The 22,646-nt window shown below is 41.1% G+C and overlaps 1 protein-coding gene across 2 annotated transcripts; it reads left to right on the forward strand.

Moving 5' to 3' along the window:
- The first annotated feature begins 82 nt into the window (after positions 1-82).
- Positions 83-21,039, forward strand: abcg4a (ATP-binding cassette, sub-family G (WHITE), member 4a). 2 transcript variants are annotated; one of them, XM_085175532.1, is made up of 16 exons: positions 83-761; positions 2,982-3,219; positions 8,223-8,270; positions 8,625-8,742; positions 8,852-8,984; positions 9,068-9,118; positions 10,360-10,505; positions 10,596-10,719; positions 10,939-11,053; positions 11,140-11,279; positions 12,529-12,627; positions 12,735-12,903; positions 12,988-13,088; positions 13,175-13,333; positions 17,453-17,571; positions 17,701-21,039. In XM_085175532.1, exons 2-16 carry the CDS (start codon positions 2,991-2,993, stop codon positions 17,924-17,926), a joined length of 1,977 nt encoding a protein of 658 aa, XP_085031658.1. In that variant the 5' UTR covers positions 83-761; positions 2,982-2,990; the 3' UTR covers positions 17,927-21,039. The 2 variants fall into 2 exon arrangements, with proteins under 2 accessions (XP_085031658.1, XP_085031659.1); XM_085175533.1 differs by lacking the exon at positions 8,223-8,270 and having other exon boundaries at positions 85-761.
- The last annotated feature ends 1,607 nt before the right edge of the window (positions 21,040-22,646 follow it).

The raw sequence follows: 22,646 nt of genomic DNA on the forward strand, positions 1-22,646 counted from the left end.
TCCAATTCATTAAAAAACACCAGGTCGGGATGACGATTTGATCTGTCAAAAAAAACAAAACACTATTTCCTCCACTAGCATCTTGCCAGCAACGCCCTGCATCCCAGACCGGCGTGCGCACCACACAGACGCACTAACCGGCGAGAGGATAACGGCGGCTGCTCTGTCGGGCTGCAGCTGATGCTGCTGAAGCATCTGCAGCGCTGTTTGCTCGGTTTAGTGTGTGTGCGTCTGTGTGTGTGATTCCAGATGTCACCGACTGAGGATTGGCGTCCACACCGCTGCGGGGGATGTGTGTGAGTACAGGCCGTTTGGATGCGAGTTCGGGACGGACGGATTTCATGAAAGGAACAATCTCAGCGAGGGAAAACATGACAGTCTTCCCGCTCCCCTGACGATTCTCCGGGATGCAGTCATAGTCTGAGGCCGGACATGATCTTAATCTCAGGGGTTGCTGTAGTTGATGCGGGATGATGTGCGCCGCACCCCGAGTGATATTGATAAGGGGAACACAGCTCGGTCCTTCACTGCCCCGCTGATTTTTGCTTGACTGTGGCTCCGTGGTGATCATCTTCATCTATTTATTTTTATTATTCATTTTTTTTTATTTTTTTGAATTTTTTTGCTGGGCTGGGACTATTTGGGAGACCTTCTGATGTGGAAGGACTGGGCTGTTTTGCCTGAAGGGATCAACTGAGCACTGTTGCTCTCACCCGGAGGGAAACCAGGGCTGAGCTGCTCACCTGGTCATTTCAACACAAGTATGTGAAATGTTTTGCGTGTATGCGCGTGCATGTGCAATGAAACACACTGCATATTTAGAAATGACCGGTGAAGCCACTTTTACTGCAAGGATGTCCTCAGATCATACTAATGTATGACTCATCTACTTAAAAAAGTCACTTCTGCTAAATCCTGTATCTGGCTTTCACCCTTTTACTGTTAACAGGTGCTTTTTGGAGAGATGTGAGCATCCCTCACCACCAATGGCAAGTCTCTGCAGGGCGCAGAATCAGTGCATATTGCACTGCTATACATTATAGTGATAACCATATTTCATCCCCCTGTATAGGAGACTTCTTCTATGGCTGTCTGAGCTCATGTGTCCTGTCTTTAGGGCCGCACATGGTGAAACACTGAGGCCTTCCTCTGACTGAGAGGCCATTAAAGTCTGTCAGGGTTTTACAACGCTTATATGCAGGCTTGTAATGGAAAGTCACTAATGGGAGGATGATCAATAGAAGCCTTGGTCAATCTTCATCACTGGCCCTCCTTTATCTGAGGATATTTTATTACACATACAGTAGGTCATCAGTGGCAGACACTGACTCAGAGTACTACTGCAAGCACTGCAAGGCTCGCATGACAGCAGCAGACATTTGTAGCTTTTACAGTAATTGCTTAAACAGTTTGGATTTGGGTAGTTATTCAAATACGCATCCCACAAATGTTTTTTGATATACTTTTACATCCATCCCAAATTTCAGTAGTATATGTGATCTGATTGGTGTCGTGTAATAATCGTCAGTGGTACCTGCAATGATCACACTTGGACATGGCTAAGTGGAGGATCTGGCGTGGTTTGTGTATGTGTATATTGCATGCATTGCAATATCCTGTTTATTTGTATCTGTCCACAATGGCTAAAACTGTCCTAAAGACATAATCATATTATTTTTATTGTTATTATATTATTATTATGGCCATTTCCGACTTGCATAACTAGGTTTTTCTTTTTTAAAAATTATTTGGATGTAATTTTGTAATTTTATGCATTCGTTTTGTTCTCTTAAAATTAGACACATACAAGACTTTTATATTATAAAGAAAGATGATTATAAATAGTATGTAAATAGTATGAGCTTGTTAAATATACATACCGACCCACTAAGTCAGAGCAATCTGTGAACATACAGATAGTAGTCTCCACATTACTATGAAGGACATGCAGGTAAGCAAGTTCCACAATTTTGGACAATATCACACAAAATTTGATATAAGCCTGCTGCTTAAACACAGACATTATTGATCAAATGCATCTATACCATTTTTTCAACAATGCACCAATATGTTTGTGAATCAAGTAAATTTCATTTGCCCAGATTGCAATTTAAGTTTTTGTACTTATGCAATAACATTACATGTAATCAAGTTACTTAGAGTCAGGACTTTGGGCATACATCATTCACTCACACAATAGTACTTTAATATGTTTATGTTGATGTGTAACATCCACGTAGTTCATTTAAAGGTTCTTAATAAAAAAACCTCGTACTGGTCAAAACCAGGCCACTCAATTAATTCCTTAAGCTGTCTGAATTAGGCCCGTTATCCCCTGAGTTAATTAAACTTAGTTCTAATAGTAATTTATGTGTGTCAAAACCTATTGACTTTCATTAATGATTAATGAAATAACTGTGTTATAATTTTGTTTACACTTCCAACAGGCTGCTTTGACTCAGGGTGAATTTGTGTGAATCAGCAGAAGTGTGCTGCAGGACTGAAACCAGATCCCAGCTCCTCACGCTCTGAATCTCATTCCCTTAAAACAGCCAGTCCATAGAATAAACTGTAATCAGATCATGTCCGGCACCTAGTTTTAGGATAATGTCTCCAGTTAAACTAAAACCATTCCTGGAACACACCCTTATGCACTCACCTCTGCTGAGGCTACAAAAGTCTATCAGTTTGTTCACTATGTAGAAAATACTTCAAATGAATTAGAGCTGCTGCGTGGATAGTGCCGTTTACCGGCTAAAGTTTGAATTAATCTGGTTTATTATGGTGTCTTTTATTTCTAACTACATCTAGCACGTGACACAAAAACTATCTCTGTCAGCTATACTTTGTGATTAACGAACCTTGCTTTGCTTCATTTATCAGGGGAGCTACGCTTCATAACCTGTATAAAACCAGAGATACGAGACGCCATTGCTTTTGAAGCAGAGACTGACACGTCTCCCTCTCTCCGTCCCCTGCAGCCTTTCAGCATGGCTGAGAAGACGATCGAGCAGGGCTCGGTCAGCATCCCCATGGAGGAGACCAAACTTCATGGCGGAGCGCCTCAGGAGGCGCCGCTGCTCACCCACCTGAAGAAAGTGGAGAACCACATCACTGAGGCCCAGCGCTTCTCCCACCTCCCACGCCGCTCCGCTGTGGACCTGGAGTTCAATGAGCTTTCGTACACCATCCGGGAGGGTCCGTGGTGGAGGAGGAGAGGTACGGGAAATGCTTAATTTACACAGTAACCATGATGGATGAGCAAGCAAACATCACCAATGGCGATCAATACGAGGAGGCCTTTAAAAGCCTTTGTGACATTTAAGAAAAACAATTTTTTCTTGTTGTTGTTATTTTCTGTTACCCTTCTCCATTATTCTGCCACATGTATCCCAGCCCACTGCACACACACACTCACAGACCTCCACCATGTTATAGCAGCCAGTGTGCCTGCAAGCTTTGCTGCGCTCAGCACAGTTTAGACACAGTAAATAATTTACACTTGCAGGTTGGCACGCTGCTTGCGTCTCTTTTGTGGCAATGGCGAGTCAAGCCCATGATTGAGCTGTTGAGCTTGAGCTTGTGAAATACAAACAGTGCTTAAACTCAACGCCCTCGTTGCTGATGAGCCTCTGGCCTTCAGTCGACTCGTCAAATAAACCACCCTCCGCAAACTGTTCGGTTTAGCTGCTTTTTTTTTTAATGCTCTATATGCTCAAAAGGATGGGGGAATGTGAGGATAAAGGGTGCTTCAGAGGAATCCTTTATTTACACTAGGCACATGTTACCCTAGGAAAGCCTCTACATGATGCATTGCAGGTTGTGCTATTTTCAGTCTTGTGTAATATTGATGCGCATTATGAAAGCCTGGCAGAGGAGTATTGTGAAACCTGAATTCGTGGAGAGTATCAACAAGGAGCGAAGAGGAACAGCGAGGGTACCTCTAGTTTGGATCAATAATCCAGCGTTGCTTTGTCCATTGAAGCCCATGTTTTTTGGAGGCTAGTCTTATTAAAATCAGCCCCTGGTTTGCTTCTGTTTTCTCATCGGGGTGCCTGCCTCAGCTCATCAGCCTGATGATGTGTGAACAGAAAGTGTCTCTCCATCAGCTTTTGCAAATTAAGTGGCTCCATTCATAAAGAGGTTCTCCTTGTCATCTTACCCTCTGTCCAAACTCGCTGAACCTCCAATCACGCCTCATACTGGGCCCATCCTGCCCATTTGTTTTAACCAGCAAGCCACACCTAACTTTCTAATCTTTTAATATTTCACCTGTGCTGGAGTTTATTCTGAGGGGCTTGTCTGTGTTTGTGCCTCATTTACCCAGCTAAGCTCAGAGCTGCTCCTCTCTGATCAAAGCTGCAAAGACAGTGTAACAGCACAGAGCTTAGAACTGCTGATCTGCTGTGTGCGTTTATATCAAGTAAAAAAACACACGTTTTTATATAATTCCCACTGAATTACACACTGTAGGACAGCAAAGAGGACGAGCCGTGAGCAAGTGACGTCATTTGTATTTAATGTGTTTAAGTCTTTTGGTTAGTGACACACTGCTTGTGAGTCACCTCTGAAAATCTCTGTGATGAGCAGGAAGCAGGAGAACTTGTAATGCAGTGAACGTAGTTTCTGTTTACTGTAAGTCAGTGGAGGAAGGTAATGCATGAGCCGTCCTCTGTCTGTGTTATTGTTATTGTGGGCCCTTTTGTCGTGAGGCCAGTTATTTATCGCTGCTAGGATGAAGCTACTGTGACCCGCTTTCATGTTGAGGATATTTTCCTCCCGAGGGAGATAACTGGTGAAACACTAGCTCATACTTAAAAGGGGAGGGAGGGAGGGAGGGAGAGTGGGAAATGTTTACATGCCCCCAGGCGATTTACTGTGAGTTGCTCATTGCACCTGCACTGATCATCTGGTTAGCAGACAAAGGAGGGTTGCTTTTATTTATTTTTTTGTTATATTTGCAGCTTATTCATTGAATGCTGCACTTCCCGTACCATTATCCTTTTAGGGCTAATCTCAAATCTGTAAAAGGAGCGGTTCATGCTCAAAATGGAGCATAGATGCTCAGTTCTGAGACTCTGTGATGGAAATCATGCATCCTGCTTCATCGCTGACATTGTCTTGCAGAAAGATTATGGATATTTTTCATTAGTGTTGATCAAATACGAAAATGAAATCTCTACATGACGTCTGCATGATCAAATGAAGGTAAACTGGGAGCCACTATGTTTGTCTGCCGTACAAAGGCTGGCTATTATCTATTAAATATTCTGATCCCTTCAGTTTAACAGAGCTGCTTCTTCTGTTAAACAGCCAGGCTGAAAATGAGGCTGTGAAGTGAGAAAGAACTTACACTTCTATCACTCGCTCTTCATCTCTTATTGAGGCCCGTGGCTCCATGATGCATTGGCTCTCACCAGTAGCCTATAGCACACCCACGTCTCTGACTGAAGTGTCAGCTGTGTGGTGGACAGCCTAGACATCAGGTTTTGACAGAGAAGAGGAATGCATGCAAAAAAAAGGGTTGTGTCTCTGGTTTTGCTGCTTTTTTAAAGAAATCATTTTTGTGCATCAAATGTATAAAAATGTTGTAGACGTGCAAAGCGGTGAAGTATTCTTTCTTTTTTCAGTCTGTTGTGATGGATTGTGTCGTCCCCCCCCCCCCCCCCCCCCAACCAGGTAGTATTTTAGCAGACACTTCCTTTAAGGATAGAATGAAATTAGATAAAATAGATACCAGTGAACAAACAGTAAACTCCAAGTGTGAGGGGAAAAAAAGAAGAAGGTTTGTTGGGAAAGATTTAATAATTTTCTTTCACTTTAGACATGTGATGACCACACCTGATGCTATTCCCCTTCTTTGACTTTGACTATCAGGCTTTAGTCACTCACTGAATATAGCAGTGAACAGTGAGGTGAGCCACATAATCTATGGCTCTCATGGCACTGGGTTATGTCCCTGCAGACCCACACAGATAAGGCCATTATCGTCCACGGCTTGTAGCATCAGGTTAGATCATCAGTATGCACCACATGCCATGGCATCACTGCTTCTCTGGCAGCAAGCAGTTCTGCTGTCTGAGTGGAGGCTGTCTGATGTTATAGCACTGAAAGGAGGAGGGGGCACTACTTTTAGGCTATTTAACTCAGAAGGCTGGCAGCTGTGCTGCTGAGACCCTAATTACACAGCTCAAGACAGGAAAATGTGTCCGTGCGGACACTGGAGAAATGGGTAAGGCGAGGGAGACATGCGTCAAAAGCCAGGGTACTTAAAGCTCCTTTTGACATTCGATCTCAAAAAGATTTCAGGTTTTCTGTCAGCTCTTAAGCTGGTTGTTTTTGCTGTTCCCATTGTGCCTGGAGAACTGCAAAGGTTAGAGAAGTTCATCATTAAAACCGGAGTCATCTTCATTTGCAAGTCACACCAAAGCAACCGTTTGTTAAAACCGCTGCATGGGAGTAATGACTGTGGTTCATCTGTTGGCGCTAGTGAGGGCATCATCATCTTAGATTACTGCTTTAATATGCACACTCCAAACCCCCTGCAGGTCTCAGAGACTCTGAGAGCTTGGATATGTCTGAACTATAGTGTTTTTTTAAAACTAAGCTAAATTTCTTTTTTCTTTCCCGCTTATAAGTAATATTTATGAGTTTTCACTTTTCTGTATATTTCAATTTTTTGCTTAATCTTTTGGAACATTTTGTTTTCACATCTTTTGCATTTAAAGGTTTTCTTTTCTTGAATTAGCCTTTTATTGTTCATCTTTCTTTTAAGCATTTTAACGCATTACACAGAGCAGTTGAAACTGTCTTTGTGCTAAACAAATAAACTTGGCTTCCTTTGTCTCGCACCTGAACCCTAGCCCCCTCTAACTGCAGTTCAAGCTTCATTCTGTATGCCAACTTCACTTAAGAAGTCACTTCTAACAGCAAGTGCATCTCTAATTTACAATAAGACTCCCTTTGCTGGGTGGTAGGGATGCCATGGCCAAATACCTCTGCGCTGTGACTGACAGGACTCTTAGTTCTGCTTAAAGGTGGTATTTATCGTCTGGGACTTTAAGTGGGGGAGTGAAAATAGGCTTGCTACCTGCATAACCGTCTGTTGAAGCTCTTCTAAAATCAGTGAGTTTAGTCCGTTCCAACTGGAGACACAAAACTGCCTGTTTCACTGTTACATTGTCGGGAGGCTGAAAAGGGTTTTTTTAATAAGTAGTTTAAAAATGACCAAGCGGATGGGTCGTAGCACTTTACATTACAACACAGGATATAAGAGTTCATTTCATGCTTTTGTCTCTTGTAAAGCCTGAGGGTGGTAACACATACATTCAACAAGAGGAGCGCAGACCTCCACAAAGCCAGCTATAGGGGAACAATGTTACATTTTTATATTTCATAAATATTCTTTTTGTTTTGTGTAGTCCATTAAACTAAATGGAAAGTGTCCTGTTGAAACTACTTGACATAGTTATTTTTATTTTTGTGGATACAGTAAATGTGAACATGCATTCCAAGTGAATTACTACTAAATAAAGTAAGTTATTTGTCAATAACTGGACATGAATAACTTGAGCTGATTATATTTTATATCGCAGTGTATTTCTAATGAACTAAGCAGCTCATCCTCTGTCTCTTAACGCTTTCTTTAAAGATATAATGTATTTGGGGTCAGTTTGAAAGAAAGGCAGATGTGACACGTAATCGTGAGGTCAGAGGTCAAATGTGACATGATATTTGGATGCAAACTATAATGCGATATTTAAAATTCCCGTATATCAGTGTCATTTCCTAAATATTGCCCATACAAATGAAGGCAGCAGAAATGTAAGCGTAGTTTTAAAGATGAAGACATTTTATGAAAGCTTGACCTTATTTTACTTTGAAGAGGTCAGAGGTCGAAAGTAACATGATAGCTAGAATCCCAATGTGTTATTCCTTATATGCCTATATGTTGTCAGTACAAATAATGTCAGGAAGAAACATATAAAGCTATATATAACTATATAGCTTTATTATCACTTTGACCTTCAGATCAATCTATTGAGGTCAGAGGTCAAATGTGACATATTTAATACTTTCAAAAGGTTTTTTTGACCAATAAATCTTTAAGTTGACCTTGAAGACTTGGTGGATGTAAGCCAGTTTTTAATGGGCTGTTAACATCACCCTACTCTGCACTCCTACAAAGTTTTATCAGAATTTAATCAAAACTTTGTTTACAGACAAACTGACACGTGAACGCTGTGAAAAACACAACCTCGTTGGCAAAGGTAATAAAGTGCAGTACTCCTGCTCTAAACACTTTGAACGAGCTGTTTATCAGATCAGGAGCATTCAGTTTTGTTTTTCCATCGTTACTCTTTTTTTTTCCCACACAGTTCTTGTACTTCTCGTTCTCATCGTCTTTCCGTGTCATTTCAGGGCCACATTAAAAAAATTAATAAATAAAAGATTAAATGAATAAGTGAAAGAGTTCAATTTGAATCCAAAGGAAGAAATGCTCACATTAGACCTTATAACATTTGGCCTAAAACCATGAGTGTTAACTTTGAAGTCATGCTTATAAGAATAACTGGTGAAATTAATCACATGATTATAAATAACTCAGCTTTTTTTGTTGTCAGGTTATAAAGCCCTCCTGAAGTGTCTGTCAGGAAGATTTAACAGCAGAGAGCTGATTGGTATCATGGGGCCTTCTGGAGCCGGAAAGTCCACACTGATGAATATTTTGGCGGGGTACAGGTGAGCCCTGCACTTGGAGTTATTGCAGATGTGGAAATGGAAGATTGAATGATATGCACATGAAGAGGTCTCTCTCATGCTCAGAAGCTGGTACTGTGTTTAAAAACAGGGAGACCGGCATGAAAGGTACAATCCTGGTGAACGGCCGACCGAGGGATTTGAGGACTTTCAGGAAAATGTCCTGCTACATCATGCAAGATGATATGCTGCTGCCACACCTCACTGCGAGGGAGGCCATGATGGTGAGGTCATTAAAAAAGTAAAATCTTAACTTCTCATTGAATCCTAGTTCAGTAATGAGAGCTGAGTTCTGTCTGTCTTTCAGGTTTCCGCCAATCTGAAACTGAATGAGAGCATGCAGGTCAAAAAGGAGCTTGTAAGTCTGAACTTACTGATGGTATTTCTGCATTACGTGCAGAAGCGGTTGCTGGTGTTAGGGGTGTGGAAATGATTAGAAATGTGTCTAACTGCAGAGATTTTTGCTTGCCATTAATACAAATGTTTCTGAGGTAATTTGAGGTAAAACTGCCAAAAAATGAGGAGGCTTACTTTTTGATCATTTTAATTTTGGGGGACTTTTAAGTCACCACTTTAACCTGAAACAGTTCTCTAATAAGAATTTATATTGTGCTATTTAGAGAAGCAGGGCACAGACAAGACAGAGGAGGTCAACCTAATAGTTGCCTGATATAATGGAAATCAATGATCAATTCCATTGATTTCAATATTGGAATTCCATTGATTTCAGTAATGGAAATCAATGGAAATAGCAGGGGTGCCAAAGGTAAGGTCCAGGGGCCAGAATTGTCCAAACAAAAACTCCTGTCCGGCCCCCTGGACTGCTTTGGAAAATGTTAAGGAAGGCATAAATTTTGGACTTTTAATTGTATTTCATAAATTTGACAGCTTTTCTTACAAATAATAACTTCCCACCCTTGTTCAAATTACAAATAATTAAGTAAAAAGTAATAGATAAACAGTTACCTACTATAGAATTTTTATTTTCAGTAAAATATTAAAAAAAAATAATTTTTCTGCTTTCCGTTTGTAAAAACTACAGGACCCTCTGGCCAACAAGCTACCGGACATTTTTGTAATTTTACAAATTTATTACTCACAATTTAAGACAAAGACTTCTTTAATTTACCACAACAGCATTTCTCTATCAACATATTGCTGTAATTGCACTTCATTTTCTTATATTAAGATATCTCTGGGATTAAATATGTGATTAAACTTCTGTACAGTGACAGAAAGGTGGGTTTAACTGGTCTGGCCAAAGTAACATTAAAGCGGGCTGTGGCCCATGATGCAAAATAGGTTTGACATCCCTGCCTTATATTATCACAGCTAACCCAAGCCATATTATCACATTGGAGCCTGAATACTTGTCTGATCCACATCAAACAACACTGAAGGCAGCAAAACGCTGTATGCTGATGTGCAGCTGCGTTTGATGACCACTGTCTTGTCTGCAGTGAAACCCTTCTGCTGCACATCACAGCCTACATCCTTATTTGGCTTTGAAGTTAATTCTCTTAACTCTGCACACCTCTATTTTTAGCTTTGAGTAAGCGCGCCGTGGCGTTCCAACACTTCTCTTTGTTTGGGTTGAAGGTGGACGAGATCCTGACCGCTCTGGGCCTTCAGGAGTGTGCTCAGACACGTACCATCTCTCTCTCTGGGGGCCAGTGTAAAAGACTGGCCATTGCCCTGGAACTGGTTAACAATCCACCTGTCATGTTCTTTGATGAGCCCACCAGGTAGGACAACACTCATCTGGATTAACTCTGTGTGATTTCAGCTGAAATGCAGTCTAAATAGTGCATCTTTCTTTGCGTGTCCCATCCAAGTGGTCTGGACAGCGCGTCCTGCTTCCAGGTCGTTTCCCTCATGAAGTCCTTGGCTCAGGGAGGACGGACAATCATCTGTACCATTCATCAGCCCAGTGCCAAGCTCTTTGAGATGTTTGATAAGGTAACTTGAGTGCTCTTTCTCTCGGGCATGCCTCACCACCCATTAGCTGCAGCTCAGACCTAGACACTACATGCTTGCAGGGTTTGTTTCATGCAGCTGAAGCTTTGCGGCAGTCGATGCCCGGCCCTGTTGTTTTGTCAGTTGTTGATGCATTATTCACGGAGCCATTGTGTTCAAAACTATGTTGATTACTCTGTGCATGTGTTCCTTATTCACCAGCTGTACATCCTCAGTCAGGGTCAGTGCATATACAAGGGCACAGTCCCTTACCTCATCCCTTATCTGAAGAACCTGGGTCTCCACTGCCCGACATATCATAATCCAGCTGATTTCAGTGAGTTGATTACAAGTGTATATCCATGCATAACTTTTTGTATATGTTATGCATCGTTCTCATTAGCTTGTCCTCTCTATTCCCAGTCATTGAGGTGGCATCGGGGGAGTACGGAGACCTGAACCCAGTGCTGTTTGACGCAGTCCAGGGTGGACTGTGCTCAGAGGAGGGCAAGAAGAACTCGAGGGACAAAACTGACTCCTCCTGTCCCTCACAGTGTCACAGTGTAAGCGATATCAGCGCTTTAACACATCACACACACCCTGTGTGTCTGGTATTTAACATTATTAAAACCCCTGAAAGTACCAGACTTTACTCATTTTAAAGAATTGTTCATTTATTAGGAAAATTGATCAAATCTTGCTTTTTGTTGTCTCTGGTTTTCCTGGAATTTACCGTTATTCGTTATTGTTGTCTACTTCTATTAACAAATAAATGCAGGCAACATATTTCTAAACTACAAAGCCACCGTATAATAGATGAACGATACCTTTATAAAAAGTAGTAGTGCTGTGCTTACTGGGGTTGTATTTCACCCCAGATACTCAAATTGCTCCCAGCTGAATGGGAACCTTAAAAATGCTGCTATGACAGCCAATAAAAAATATAATCAGTAGCTAAAAATTGAGGCAAAAAAATAAAAAATAGACCTTTCCTATTTCCTATTCACAGTAATACCTTTTAAATGGTACAAATTTTTCATCCCTACTCCACTGATCTGTCTCATTATTCTCTATAAGCTTTCTTTACACTTTGTCTTTCTCAGCCTTATAATATAATAACTTAATAAGAGCATCAGCAAAAATGCTAGAACCGTGACTGTAAACCACCCACAGCTGTCTGCTTTACGGTTACTCCTGTTTAATGCATACTGCAGTTTTGCCCTGCTGCTTCCTTTAAACGCAGTGAGGTCATTGATTTTCTCTGTTATTCTTGGTTATGCACTTATTACCCTTCTGATTCTGCTTGAGCCAGAAGACAAACACCACTTTTGTATCTGTCCTTTAAATAAAACTACAGCTATAGTGTGGATTTAGCTTAGATCTGCACAGGAAGTGGAGTTTTGAGTTTGAACCTGGTCCGTGTGGAGTTTGCGACCACTCCTCACGCTTCAAGCTTACTTTGGTTTCTTCATGAAAACACACTGGGTTAATTCTGCTGTCACTGTGCCCTTGACCAAAGCAGTGGCTTACATGAAGAGCTGGCCCCTGGGTGCTGCTGCATCCTGATCCCGCTCCTCCTAGTAATAATAATTAGTGAGAACATGTTTCCCTGTGGAGTTGAATAGAGATATCCTTACCGTCATAGTTTTCAATTTCATTTTTGTAAAACAAAACAAGGTATAGACAGTAAGTAAGCTGCAAGTGTCTCTGCCACTAGACAGAAACACTCTTGTTTAAAATACACCAAGAAATAATGCTACATGTTATCATTTTAACTCATATGAGTACTCTATTATTTCTAATTTTGCACAGGACACAGGAACGCTTGAGAAGCATAGCTTCGCCACCAGTACATTCACACAGTTTTGCATCCTCTTCAAAAGAACCTTCATTACAATATGCAGAGATACGGTATAGTATTCACTCTATAAATATCTTCCGATTTTATCAATTAAAATTTACTTTTATTCTTGTCATGAGTTACAGATTTTTGAGTTTTATTTCTTTTTTTTCTCAAGGTGCTGACCCACCTTAGGGTGATGTCCCATCTGTCCATTGGAGTACTCATTGGCCTGCTCTATCTCAAAATTGGAAATGATGCCAGCAAGGTTTTCAACAACACTGGCTTCCTCTTCTTCTCTATGCTTTTCCTCATGTTTGCTGCCCTGATGCCCACAGTGCTAACCTGTAAGACTTGTCTTCTATGCAGAGAGTGGAAGTCGTTTGTCTGTTACAAGTGGAAAGTCTTTAAATGCCGCTGTTGTTCCACAGTTCCTCTAGAGATGTCTGTGTTTGTGAGAGAACATCTTAACTACTGGTACAGCCTGAAGGCCTATTACTTGGCCAAAACCATGGCTGACATACCGTTCCAGGTAGTGTTTTGCTTTTTGAACACTTCGTATTTTGTGCATGCGTGGAGTACTGTTTAAACTAATTGCATTAAAAATCTGCTTCACAGGTGATTTGTCCAATTATGTACTGTAGTATAGTGTACTGGATGACAGAACAACCTGCAGAGGTGGGTCGCTACCTGCTCTTTATGGCCTTGTCTACATCCACAGCGCTGGTGGCGCAGTCGCTGGGTCTGCTTATAGGAGCTGCATCAACATCTCTGCAGGTGAGTAATGGAGTGTTCTCTCCCAACAACGTACAAGAAAAAAAATAAATGCACCCATGTGGTTTTATAATGATAGAGGCAAAGTTAAGCTACTTCATAATAAGTAGCTTGGTGCACCCCAAAAAGTACATAAACAAAAGTACATAAGTACATGTACTATTTAAGATGGGGAAATATTGCTTTTTATTTTGCAAAATTACCAAGAAATTACACAAAATTTAAAGTTGCTTACAGTGTAAGTTGTGTCTTCTTTTCTGTAAAATAACCCAAACTTATGCACAACTTAAAATTACTTAAAATGTAATTATTTGTTCTTTCCTGTGTGGTACCTGAAGTTATGCAGTACTTACTGATACACAATCTAAAATTACTTACACATAACTTAAAATTACTTAAAATATAATTATTTCTTTGTTTCCTGTAAAAACCTGAGTTGTTACCTCCTTATTCTAGTGTCCCTGCCTAAGTATTTGTAGGTAAATATAATACATTGAAATTTCAAATAAAATAGAATGAAATTTCATTTAATTACAGGGGAATTACACCCTTAGTTATGGGTTATATTATGAATGCTTGAATATGTAAACATGGACCTGTAGTGCACTGACTGTTTTTCAGTAAAGTAAAAGATGTTTGTGTGTCAGATTTTGCTTTTTTCGCTGCTGGACTGTCTCTACTGTTTGAAATAAATCGAATGGGCTCACACAGCAGAGTTGTTACTACAGTGGGTGGTTTTAGTCATACATTTACTCTAAACAATGCTGCGAACATCTTGGCATTAAATTGCCCTTTTTCACATGTACCACACAACAAGAGATTGTGTGTGTCAGATGATGTGTTGTAATCATTTATTGTTTAACGTAGGTGGAGGTGGTCACCCTTTATCAAAATTAAAAAAAAAAAAAAGTATCCCTGCAATCCAAAAATTTTATTAACAAAACTTTCTGTGTTTTTTGTAAACTGGCTTTGTTTATTCTGGCAAGTCTGCATTTAGGAATGATAGTTTTGTTTAAAAGTGGAAGGTGTGAGGGTGGGGTTTTTAGAATAGAATAGAATAGAATAGAATAGAATAGAATAGCCCTTTATTGTCATTGTACATGTACAATGAAATTGTAGATGCTCCTCTCCACTCACTAAATAGTAGACAGTAGGAATAAACTGCAAACAGGAGAAATATATACAGTCAAGATAGATATATACAAGATAAGATAAAAGGCACACAGTGGAGAACAAAACAGTTGCAAAGTACTCAGAGGTAGTGCAAAGTAAAGACTTGCTCTGAATAGGGCAAGTGGCCTGTGCGAGTGGCCTGAGTGATGAAGGTTACTTAGAACATTGCTCAGATTGGTGGGTAGGTGGGCAGAGATGAGCTGGGGGGATAGTGGTTGTTGACAGTCCGAATGGCCCAGTGGAAGAAGCTGTTAATGAGTCTGGAGGTGTAGGACCCAATTGACCTGAGGTGCCAACCAAACAGGTGGTGGTGCAAGGGGTCACCTGTGATAGCTCAGGTTCCTGAGACAGGAGGATCTGGCAATAGTCTCCAGGAGTGGCAAAGTGCAGCCATTGATTTTTTGGGCAGTGTTAATTACCCTCTGCACAGCCTTTCTATTCTCAGTTGTGGCTCCTAAGGACCAAACACCCAGGCACTAGGGGAGCACGCTCTCCACTGAGGAGCGGTAGAAGGCCAGCAGCAGCTTCTGGTCCAGGTTATTCTTCCTCAGAATTTCCCAGGGGAGGGGTGGTTTCAAACTGAGCAAAGAAGGTGTTGTGCTCCCCTGTGAGGCTCTGTCCTTTGTAGTTACTGAAAGTTTGAATACCTCTCCACAACTGGTGGGTGTTGGTGGTGGTGAAGAAGCCCTCTATCCTCCTCCTGCAGGCCTCCTTGGCCCATTTAATGCCATTCCTCAGGTTGGCGCTGGCAGTGCAGAACAGGGAAATGTCCCTCGGCCTGAAGGCCGACTTATGAGTCATGAACAGAGCCTGTACTTCACTCGTTATCTAAGGTTTTCAGTTAGGAAAAACCTGGATGTCACATTCTCTACACAGCATTTAATGTAGAAAAGGACAGACTGAGTGGAGGTGTCCAGGTCCTTCTGTTCAAAGATTGACCAGTCTTTCAGATCAAAACAGTCCTCTCGCTGGAGGAGAGCATCATCTGGCCATGTTTTAATGACATGGGTGCTTCGAGGGGTTTGTTTCCTGAGGGGAATGTAGGCAGGGATGAGGAGCAGATAGAGGTGGTCAGATTGTCCTAGGTGGGGGAGGGGTGTTGCTCTGTAGGCACGCTTGATGTTACTGTGACCTTCTGTGAAGGCTTCTGTTGTTGGTGAGGCAAAGTTACACTGGATGCATTGTTAATACATTTCTGCAGATAGTTGGTTAATAAACCACAGTGTTTCAGTTTTTATTTTGGCATTTGTTCAATAAAGAAAAACATAATATGTATGCAACATGTAAATAAAGAGAATGGTAAAAGGACCGGATCTTATCTACTCTGCCTGAGACACTCAGCGCCTAATTCACTTTTTTAAAATGCTTTTTCTACATAAGTGCTTTCTGTCAAACATTCACAGTCCAATGGATGCATCAGAGAGCAACTTGTGATTAGTATCTTGCCGAAGGACATTTGGCATGTATACTGGAGTGGCCACCAACCTTACGATTAGTAGATGACCTGCTCTACCTGCTGACCTACAGCCATCCCAGAATGGTGGCTACTGTGTGTATTTATATAAAGGTGTCTTGACAGAGTTTGATAAGGTGTCTAGCTGATGTTTTAAAGTTATGTAATTACTTGGTTATTATATATTTTAAATAACTTGTTATCCAGCACTGACATGGATGCTGACAAGTATCCCAGACTGCGCAGTGGCATAGTGTCTTCTTACCACTTGTAGTTTGCCACAATGAATGATAAGGTCCTCAAAAATCTGTAATGCAATGCAATGGGGAAAAAAGCAGCATTTATAATGACAGTTCCACAACGTAACAGAACAAATTTTATATTGCAGAAAGTTGATTCAGTTCATCCAGACGTTGTGTTATCTTCAGTCTCAGCTGATTGCAGATCTCCCAGCCTTATAAACAAGGCAGCTGCACAACAATCACAACGAGCAGCATCGCCTAACAATGAGCCATGAGCTCAGTTTGTGGTCATTAATATGCACATTACATTCAGAGAGCGTTGTGGCATGGTGGTTTGCAGCAACAAGGTCCTGGGTTTGAATCTCCTTTCTGTGTGGTCTTTGGATGTTCTCCCCAAGTCTGCACGGCTTCTCTCCGGGTACTCCAGGTTCCTCCCACAGTCCGAAGACATGTAGTTGGTGAGGTTAGGTTAACTTGCAATTTTAAATTGACTATAGGTTTAAATGTGAGTGTGAATGATCTGTGTGTCAGCCTTGCAACAGACTGGTAGCTCCTTCTGGGTGTGGCCCACCTCTTGGCTTCAGACGCTCCCTTCTTCTCAAGAAAAAAGGAAAAAGAACATGGATGGATAATATGCATATTAAAATGACAGTTAACCAGCTATGTGAAGATACTCTTAGGTACCCTCCTTGATCTAGACATGGTTGCTCTCCTTTTATACATATGGCCGTTTGCTCAAACCAGCTCTCCTCCATGTCTAGGCTGATCCTCATCCTCATCACTGAAAGAGTGCCCCCTACCCTGTAGGTATAACTAAACTGCAACATCCCACCTTTGATGTGGCTTCCCAGCCGTTCCCCAAGTCTCTGTAAACAGCACATAAGGCCACTGAGCAAGGGTTATGATAATTTGCATATTAACAATCATGAAGCTGATCTTGTGTTAGGCAATGGTGCTGGTTCTGATTGTTGTGCAGCTGTACTGTTAATATGGAGAATGTGCAGTCAGCTGAGATGGAAGAAATCACTTAGATGAGTTATAAATGTTCTTCTAACTGAAAAATGCTGTCTCCAGATGAACTGAATCAAGGTTCCTTAGCTGCATCATCAAGGATGCACCAAGCGCGCATTTTATAGAAAAAGTGACCAGTGTGAGCAAACAGCGGATAATGATAATGCAGTACTTTCTTTTGTCTGCTTGCAAGGTAAGAAATTAACTTTTTCATATGATTTTTGCTGCTAATTTATTCCACAGGTGGCAACATTTGTGGGCCCAGTCACAGCCATACCTGTCCTCCTTTTCTCTGGCTTCTTTGTCAATTTTGACACCATTCCCAAATACCTACAGTGGAGCTCTTATGTTTCCTATGTCAGGTATGTCAGCTACCAATGAATTTCTAAGGCTGTTGAATAGAAAAATCAAGCTTTTTCTAAACTCATTTTAGTAATTGGTTTCTGTGGTTTGACTGTCTACACTGACTCTCTTTAATCACCCACTTTTAGGTATGGCTTTGAGGGGGTGATACTCTCTATTTATGGGATGAACCGGTCTGAGCTTGAATGTCCAGACCCTGTGTGTAAGTTTCAAAAGCCAGAGGAGGTCTTGCAGCTGTTGGATGTGGAGGACGCAAAGCTTTACGTGGACTTCATGGTGCTGGGGGTTTTCTTCCTGATCCTCAGACTCGCCACTTACCTAGTTCTGCGCTACAAAGTCAAGTCAGAGCGTTAAGACGTCCAGAGGCACAGTGCTGATGGATATGGATGCTCATGAATATCCCAGAAGTGTGAGATAGTAAGAAAACCTATCGTCTCTCTTTTTCAGTTTCAACATTTCGAAATCAATCGAGTATGTGCTGCACCATTACTCAAACTGTACAGTATGGCATAGATTGAAAAGGTTTACTGATAAGAAAATGAAAAGCTTCAACTGTGAATTGTTGTTCCCTGCACACCGTTACTGTATGCCAGGTAATGGTCACCATCACCTTTCATAAATACAATAAAAATATTGTTCAGTGGCACCATGAGTGGACAGAACACCCCCCCAAAAAAGCAGATCGCATGTTTCATTAAACTGAGAATTTTGAAAATATACTTTTTTCGGTGACTCCAGGAAAGTGTTTGTAACTTGGAGCTTCTTAATCCAGTGCCTAAAAGGTATTTCAAGGCCCACACCAGAATCTGCTTAATTGACACAAAGAACAGCAGCCATCAAGATGACCCTGAAACGTGATTTCAAGTCAGATCCTCTGTTATAGCCAACAGAAAAGTGGAAGCCTTTTTTGGGGCTCATCTCTCTCTCCTGTAGGATAATCTTGTCAGGTATCCTTACCAAAATGCACGATGTGGCGACTTGTCTTTATGGAACAGAAATCGACTGCCAGTGGATGACTCTCCTCGCTGTCTGTCTCCAGCGAGGATCATTTTCGCAGGCCTTCTGCCCCAGCGCTCACAGTGATGGGACACTTTGCCTCGGATGAAGAGCTTGTGAATATGTTAAGCAATGTGTCTTATACAAAGACTGACATGGATTCGCCCCGCATCCGGCCCTAACGACTCCTTACTTGCTCCTGCACGTGTTTGCTTCTGCCACAACCCGGGAAGCATTGAGTGAATTGGGAGCGACACGTGAAAGCGAGTAAGCTGTTTGCAGCCTGATGCAGTGGGCCGTCTTCATCGCAGACAGAATAGCATTTTAGGTGAAGTGCAATAGAATATATTATGGCTAAAAAATAGCAAAAAAGAAGAAGAAGAAGAAGAAGAAAAAGTGTTGTTTGTCTAATCAGTGTCGCTCTTTTGACACAGTTCTTTGAAATGCTTGTTTCCACTCGTATGACTCTTTAGCTGCCTCCTCCCTGAGCTGAAAGAGGAAGTCCTCTCCTCCTTTCCTCCTCTTTCTCTCTGCTTTGCTGATGTCTGACAGATGCGTGTTGTTCAAAACAATGTTAGATACTTGAAATGCTGGCTGGGCGGTTTTTGTGCCTCTGAACTAGAATGATTTGAGTTTTCTCTGCTTCCTTGTTTGCACATACACCACACCTTATATCTACATACTGGCTCTCTATTTCTCTCTCTTACACACACACACACAAACACAGGTACATTACAGACATACACACACACACACACACACATCACCATGGCAATGTTTAGAAGAGCCTCTCCTAGTCACACGGCAATGCAAATATTTTCCAATAGACTTGCTATGAAATATTTCTTACTCCAACTATGCTACTTAGTAATCCTTATTATAATACTTCAAATAATGTGAGTATATAACCAATGATTGTACAGTGAGTATGTCATGCTGTAAACAAATGTACATTTGCACTTTTCAGTGTATCTTTATTGTTTTTTCTTATTTATTTGTATTTAGTTTTATTTTTTTAAACCTACAAGACGAGTGCTGCTTGAAAGTGCAATGGGGGAAAGAAAACGGCACATGGATGTTGCATGATCATCTTAGGAGTGAAATTTATGAGATATTAAATTTTAGAGTATGGGACAGTGGTTTTATTTCCTCATCCAAACATATCTGTCCCGCCATGTTTGAGGAGATGTGAATCCTCTGCTCTCCAGTGACCATTTCTTTTAGAACATCTGGGGGCCACGTGTGCGTCACTAGTGCGGATTAAAGATGACACGATCGGGAGCGTAAAGAGGCGATGTACGAGACGTCTTGGATGGAAGAAGGCAGGGATACAGAACAGAGAGCCAAATATGTCATTATGTAGCTAAAGAGGTTCGCAGTCTCTTTGGGAAGCAGCTGGATTGGAGAGCAGATCACTAATCACTAATCTGCTTCGCTGTTCAGCACAGAGATGGCTGTGATTAATAGCAATAGTTCACATCGTGATGTTTATGAAACCTCCTGCAATTTATAAGGTTTATGTTCTTCTTACCGGTTCTATTATGTGCAATAACCACACAAAGGCAACTCTGTGAGACTAATTACATGAAATGTGACGCTGAAATCAGAGTTTTTTTTTTCGTTGTACTGCTTTCGTTGCTTGTGTTCAGTGACAAAAGCTAATGTAGGGAAATGGATTGTCAGAGTGATTTAACCTGAAAGACCATAACATCATAACATTTATTCTAATATCAGGATAATTACAGAAAAAATGCATGGAATGAAATAAAAGGTGTTTAAACTCAATTTTCCTACAAAAACAGATGATATGTGTTTTAAGTTTCTCTAAATTGGAAGCAGAAACTTAACTGCAACTCCAACGCCAACCAATAAACAGTCATCAAGTAACTGGACAGTCTGGGGGAGTTTGGGGCTTAGATGTTAAGGCCCGTGGTACCAAAGACGAAAACAAGTCTCCCTTCTTCTCCCCCATAATGTGCATGCAGTGTCCAATATTACCATTAATTTTCTGACCAAAATAAGTGCTCTGAGGACACATTAACAAAGTCTGTAGTACAGTCAGTTTGTCTGGTAGAATCCCTGATTAGCTGATTATAAATGCGGTATGGGAAGATGTGAGATATGTGTAAGCGTTATGAAGTAGCTATGGAAGTGAAATTGCAGAATGCAATATCACTTGAACGCGTGGTGACGTCACACTGTTTGCGCAGTCTCTTTATCACTTTGCAAAATCATTTCACAGCTTCATCCGTTTGCTCATAAGAAGCCACCGGGCTTATTGTGCACTCGCATGGTAAAGAGTAATATGCAGGCTATCCCTACAGAAAGCTTGGACTGTCTTATTAAAAATGTGTGATGGGATTTATCTAATTTTCTGCTTAGAGTTTAATTTCTGATTTAAAAAAAAAATGCAAGTTCTGTATACTGAACGCTGTTCCGAGGATTATATTAAAGATCATTTATAACCTTTACCCTTTCTTTGTGAGATGATTTGATCGGACACTGAGCGCTGATACTTTTTCCATAACCATATTTATACACTGAAGAGTAGCAAACACTTAATTATTTGTGATTCTTTCCAGTGCTCAGGAGTACACTCATCATGAGCATTTTTACAAGACTCTTTTAGCTTTAAATTTATATTAGAGGCATTTAGGTAACCCAGTAGTAGCTCGGCTGCTGTTTCGTGCCATGTATTGATGCGAAAACCTCTTGAAACAGCTTTTTCAAATACACTCTAGCTAGGGCTACTAGCCCTGGTAAGAAGAGCGGGTGTGCTTTAAAACATAAATCATAAAGCTGAGGGGCGTGCAGGAAACATCAGGAAGAACCAGAAAATGATTTCCACATTTTATTGCACATTTTATAGCTCCAAAGCTCCCCAGTCCTGTTGACTTGGAGGGCAGTAATTGCAGAGAGGCACAATGTAGCAGGATGAGAGGGGCTGAAGTGTTTCCACAGATGTACATAATGGGTTTATCCAGAGTGGTGAAGCAGTTCAGTCATAAATTACGTTCCTCATCTCAGCAGAAGGTGACAAAAGAAAAGCAGCTTCAACGTAAATGCTCTTTTTCTACATTAACTGGGAAAATATTTAGTTGGGTCTGAATAGGAAGCTAGATTTCAGACTTAATCTACTCTCATTTTTTAAAATGGAGAGAAAATACATGAAAAAGCATGAAGAGAGAGGATATTCCTTCATTTTCTTTTGCTTATCCAGTTTAGACTTGTAGTGGGGCTGGATCCTGTCCCAGCTTTGATGGGGTGAGAGGGAGGTTACACTGAAAACATAAAGAGTGTTTTTAACTGTCCAAGTTCTTTGAGAGTTTTGCACAGCCTCAGAACGGACTTTAATAACTTGAAGATGATAAGGCTCTGCGCTAGCACCTTGAGACAAATCAGCACACTTGCTGGCCAATAAGGCAGCATTATAGCTAGTAAAGGAGCTGCCTGCCACTTTGCTCACCTAAAATCCAGGAAACTGAAAAAGCAAGGCAAGTTAGACTTCACGACTGTACTCAGAATAATGGGGTCATTGAAGGTAACTGCTAGTGTGAAATTCTAATGTGTTTCATTGTTGGATAAACTGGTCAGAGATGAAACTCATTAGGTAGGCTTGGCGATCCCAGCAGGCCTGATATCCCATGAACTCTTACCTGCATTGAAATATAAATAAAACACATAAAAGTGGTAGAGGCACAGCATTAATATTCTTCAACTCCCACTGAAGCTTTATTTAATGAACTACATGGCCTTGAAAGATAAAGACAGAGAATGATAACACGGCTCTCTGCTGTTACAGCTCTGTAAAGTGCAGCTGGTGTTTCAATGCTTGGAGGGCTCTCTGAGTATTCCCTATCACCACACAGTGAAGATGATGTTCAAAAACACCTCATAATAAACTCTTACACAGCCAGCTGCAGATCTGTAGGCCCTGATCAAGGATGCAGTCAATTGTAGCATTTAATGACAGTGAAATGCAGATGTGGCTCAAGAAGTTGGTGGAGGTTGCAATAACTTCACCGGGCAGTAAGTCCACAGATGTTTCTCAGGTTTCTAATGTGGACCTCAAAAAGAG

Source organism: Neolamprologus multifasciatus, chromosome 10, assembly GCF_963576455.1.
Source record: "Neolamprologus multifasciatus chromosome 10, fNeoMul1.2, whole genome shotgun sequence".
NCBI lineage: Eukaryota > Metazoa > Chordata > Actinopteri > Cichliformes > Cichlidae > Neolamprologus > Neolamprologus multifasciatus.